Genomic DNA, 4,982 nt, shown 5'->3' on the forward strand with positions numbered 1-4,982 from the left:
CGCTATGAGTTGGTACCGACTCAATGGCACCTAACAACGACAACATCATTAATACCACACACAAGTGAAATTTCTCTGAAGATAATTTTAAAAATATTTGCAGCGGTACATTGGCTAGGATCCCAACCAACATCCATGGAAGCAACAGTCAAGAAATCAAATGATGCATTGTACTGAGTAAGTCTGCTGCAAAATATCTCTTTAGAACGTTAAAAAGTAAAAGTGTCATTTTGAGGAGTAAGATGCATATGACCCAAGACATGGTATTTTCAGTTGTCTCATATGCATGTGAAAGCTGGACAATATATAAGGAAGACCAAATAATGGATGCCTTTGAATTATGGTATTATGGAAGAGTATCAGACATGCCATGTATTATCAGAATGAATATATCTGTTTTGGAAGTAGTACAACCAGAATGTTCTTAAAAGCGAGGATGGTGAGACTTTGTCTCACATAATTTGGGCACATTATCAGGAGGAACAGACATTATGCTGTGTAAAGTAGAGGGTCAGCAAAAAAGAGTAAGACCCTTCACAAAATAGATTGGCAAAATAAACTGGTAGCAACAATGTGCTCAAACACAGGAAGGATTGTGAGGCTGGCACAGGACCAGGCAGTGTTTAATTCTGTTTTACATAGAATCCGTGGACTTGCTAGCTGGAACTGACTCAAGGTCACCTAACAACAATTCTTAGGAAATAGATTACCACCTCTTTCTACCGCAGAGTTATTAGTGGGTTCTTCTATGACCTTTCGGTTAACCACTTACAGACTTTATCTTCTGCGCCACCAGTGCTCCTTAGCATTGTAATGGTCATCTACCTGTTTAAACTGAAATTTGTTCAGAAAATTAAAAAATTCTTATGAAAGCTGAATGTTCCCTCCCTCGAGGGTGCCAGGCTTCAATGTTGGAATGCTTTAGGCATTTAATACATTTGTTTTATTAGCTGTAAAACTGCAGCAGTCAGGCACAGTATGAAGTATTTATGTAGCTTCTCTTAGCTTTAATTGAGTGTGAAATAAATGTGGTGTATTTGGACATTTCAAAAACAAATTCTCTTAGATATCTCAAATGCCACTTATGTAACAAAAGGACCTGATAGTGCAGTGATTAAGCACTAAGCTGCTAATCAGAAGATCAGCTCATGAATGGGAGAAAGATGTGGCGGACTACTTTTATAAAAATTTACAACCTTGGAAACCCAATGGTAGTGGTGGTGGTGGTGTGCTGTGGAGTCGGTTCAGACTCATAGTAACCCTGCATAGGGTTTCCGAAGCTGTAAATCTTTATGGGAGCAGAAAGTCTCATCTTTCTCCTGTAGAACAGCTGGTAGTTTTGAACTGCTGACCTTGAGGTTAGCAGCCCAACTCATAACCACTATGCTACCAGTGCTCCTTGGAAACACAATGAAGCAGTTATATTCTATACTATAGTGTCACTATGAGTTGAAATCAACTAGATAGCAATGGGTTTGCTCAGGTGGTGTTGTTATGTGCTGTCTAGTCAGTTCTGACTGATAGCATCCCGGTATAGGGTTTCTGTAGAGTGGCTAGTGGGTTTGAACTGCCAATTTTATGGTTAGTCAGTGCTTATCCTACAACACTACAGCAGTTAATGGTATTTAAAACACACACACAAAAACTTTTTATTGTGAATTGGGCGAAAGTGTACAGAGCAAATCAGTTTTCTATTTGGTAAGCCAGTTTTGTTTCATCTCACTGATTGCAATCCACTCAATGAAGCATCACTTTTTCCACTTCCTCCCTATGTTTTCTGCCTCCATCCCTCCTTCTCTCCTAACCCTTCTGAACTTTGTCCTTGGGTAAATGTTACCTTTTTTATTTCAAATGGTTGACTATTCTAAACAGTGTGTAATTCACTAATATTGTTGTCCCTCCTATATACCTATCTATTGCTCTCTGAAAATTGAGCCATGGGCGTGAGTTCAGTTCCAGATTTGAAGGGGAACCAAAGACTTAAACCAGTATGGGTTCCATCAGCCTCATTTGGCCATTGTAAGCCTGGTCTTTTTTTTTTTTTTTTGAGTTTTGTTCCTTATTTTCTCCACCTCTATCCATGATGTTGTGATCCCTTTCAGAGCAGTTGGTAGTGATAGTCAGACACCATGTAGTTCTTCTGGTCTTAGGGTTGTGGAAACAGATGTTTACACGGGCCCATTAGTCCATTAGACTAATTGTTCCCAAAAATCTTCAGTTTTATCACTCTTTCTTTTCAAGACAGGAAGAGGCCAATGGTCACCTTAGATGACTGCTCATGAGCTTTAGAGATCCCAAAGTTGTATGTAGAATATTGTCTTTGTGAAGTATGTTATGCCAATTGCCCATGGTTTAATTTATAATTTTTCACCCTCTCTACCCAGGACCTTCTAATGTTATGTTATCTCTTTCAGAGCAGTTGGTCTTGGAGGCTGATGTATAAGTGGTCCACATTAGATCAAATTTCATCTTGAATTTTCTTCACTCTTCTTTCCTCCAGTTAATAGCACTGTAAATGCTATCTTGTCAGTCCTTTGTTGTAAATGTTTTATGTGTGGGTCACATAGTAAAGGATACTTCTATGTGTAAAAGATACTTGTCTGTTAGTGTCAAAAACCTCTGGGACTTATTGAAAAGTGGAGTAACAGGGGTTGATATTTAGCGGCGCGACACGCAACATGAGAGCTCCTAAGCCTACAAAGGAAAACACCGTCAAAGTATTGACTAGTTCAAGGCACACTTCAAGATTAAGAGAGGGGATTGATCAAAAATGGAAAGTCCCGCCTATCACACCTCATCGGCCAATGGTTGTGCGGCCATAGCGTGATGAGAATAGGGGCGGAGCGAGCCTCGTGAGGGGCTCCTTAAGTAGCCGCTACGTGGATGTTCTGGTCTTTTCGATCTATCGGCTAGAGCAGGTTTTTGACGTCTCAGTCAGGTGGTGTCGAGTTAGACCAGAGCGCCATTTGACGAGTCGGATCTATTTATTCGGAACCATGTCTAAGCAAGAGATAGACGACAACGCCGTTTCCGGGGTCGTTGTTTACCGACAAAGTGCAGCAGTGGCCCGGGCTCCGGAGAGAAGTCCGGGGGCGGAGGAGCCGAATCGAAGAGGTCGCGGGGGCCGTAGGGTCGGCAGAGTTGGTGGCCGGAGGGATATCTCCGGCCTCCCTGATACTATGGCCGCTGGTCCAGATGAACCGCCGCTCTGCTTTAGATTGAAGAATGACTTGGTCGGCGTAGTGATCGGTGAGAGCACAGGATGGGTGCGACAGGTGGAGAATGGGTGCGGCCGGGGGCGGGGTCTAGACTGGGCATCCCCGCCCCACTCTTCTCACTTCCAATCAGCTTCCATTTAATGAAAGCAAGGTTTTTCCTTGTAATACCTATTTCTATGACGGGTTGGTGCTAACATGTCACTTTACGCACGTCTTCATAATTTTTAGAAATGTTTTAGAAGTGCAGCTATTAGAGGTTTTCAGTCAGAGGCGTGTCTAAGGTATGGCACGTTCCCTGGGTGCCCCTTAAAGGGGACATCATTGAGCAGTTCCTAAGAACCGTGGCCGGCCGTTTTATTTTCAGCTGTGACAGATTATCAGCAAATTACAACAACAATGGGTCAAGGAAGGAGCTTTGGTAGCGTAGTGGTTACCAGTGAGGCTGCTAACCCCCAAGGTCAGAAGTTCAAAACTGCCAGTTCCGCCGGAGAAAAACGAGGCTTTTTCCTCCCTTAACGTTTTACAGCCTCGGAAATCCTATGCAGGGTCGCTATCAGTCAGACCCGACTCCACGACATACCACCACCTTGGGTCAAGGCAGACTATGTGATTTTGGTCTGTTGTGTAGAAAGAGCAAAAAATTAAAAAATTATTTGAACACATCATAGGCAATTTTTCATTTGTGAAAGCAAGGAAGGTGAGTTGTAATTTTCATATAGTACCATAATGTGTTAGGTAAAATATTAACAAACCTATATTAATGGTTGTTGTTTGCCATCCAGATGGTTTGGACTCATAGCAAATCTGTAAAGGGTTTCCTAGAGTAGCTGGTGAACTTTGAACTGTCCACATGGGGGTTAGCAGTTCAGTGCCTATCCTGCAGCACCACATCAGGGCTCTGATATTATGGTAAAGTTATCCAAAAGATAAGGTGTCAGGTGTATGACTAGGGGCACATTTTAGTACTTGCTATAGGTGTTATTCCACCACTCTCTGTCAGTTAGTCATACTGTGGTGGTTTGTGAGTGGCTGTAATTCTGAAAGCTATGCCACCGGTATTTTAAATACCAGCAGGGTCGCCCATGGTGGACAGGTTTCAAATGGGCTTCCAGACGAAGACACACTAGGAAGAAGGAGTGACAAACTACTTCTGAATATTTACTCACTGAAACTCTTATGAAGAGCAGAGAAACACTGTCAGATATAGTGCCTGAAAATGAGCCCCTCAGGTTGGAAGGCACTCAAAATGGGACTAGGGAAGAGCTGCCTCCTCAAAGTATAGTTGACCATGATGAAGCAAATGGAGTAAAGCCCGTGGGACCTTCATTTGCTGATTGAGCACAACTCAAAATGAAGAGAAACAGCTGTAAACATCCATTGAAAATTGGAACGTGGAATGTACGAAGTATGAATCTGGGAAAACTGGAAGTTGTCAAAAATGAAGTGGAATGCATGAACATCAATATCTTAGGCATTAGTGAGCTGAAATGGACTGGTATTAGCCATTTTGAATCTGACAACCACATGGTTTACTATGCTGGGAATGACAAATTGAAGAGGAAGGGTGTTGCATTCATTGTCAAAAAGAACATATCCAGATCAGTCATGAGGTAAAACGCTGGCTGTGATAGGATAATATCCATGCGCCTATAGGGAAGCCCAGTTAATACCACTATTATTCAAATGTATGCACCAACCACTAAAGCCAGGGAGGATGAAATAGAAGAATTCTACCAACTTCTTCAATCTGAAATTGATCAAACA

General features: G+C 42.2%; 1 protein-coding gene across 1 annotated transcript in view; it reads left to right on the top strand.

Moving 5' to 3' along the window:
- The first annotated feature begins 2,996 nt into the window (after positions 1-2,996).
- DDX43 (DEAD (Asp-Glu-Ala-Asp) box polypeptide 43) overlaps positions 2,997-4,982 on the top strand; it is a 28,324-nt gene continuing 26,338 nt past the window's right edge. The window contains exon 1 of the mRNA XM_006835787.1: positions 2,997-3,249. Coding sequence (XP_006835850.1) covers positions 2,997-3,249 — 253 coding nt within the window. The remainder of the gene's footprint in view (positions 3,250-4,982) is intronic.

The sequence above is a fragment of the Chrysochloris asiatica genome, unplaced genomic scaffold (assembly GCF_000296735.1).
Source record: "Chrysochloris asiatica unplaced genomic scaffold, ChrAsi1.0 scaffold00019, whole genome shotgun sequence".
Classification (NCBI taxonomy): domain Eukaryota; kingdom Metazoa; phylum Chordata; class Mammalia; order Afrosoricida; family Chrysochloridae; genus Chrysochloris; species Chrysochloris asiatica.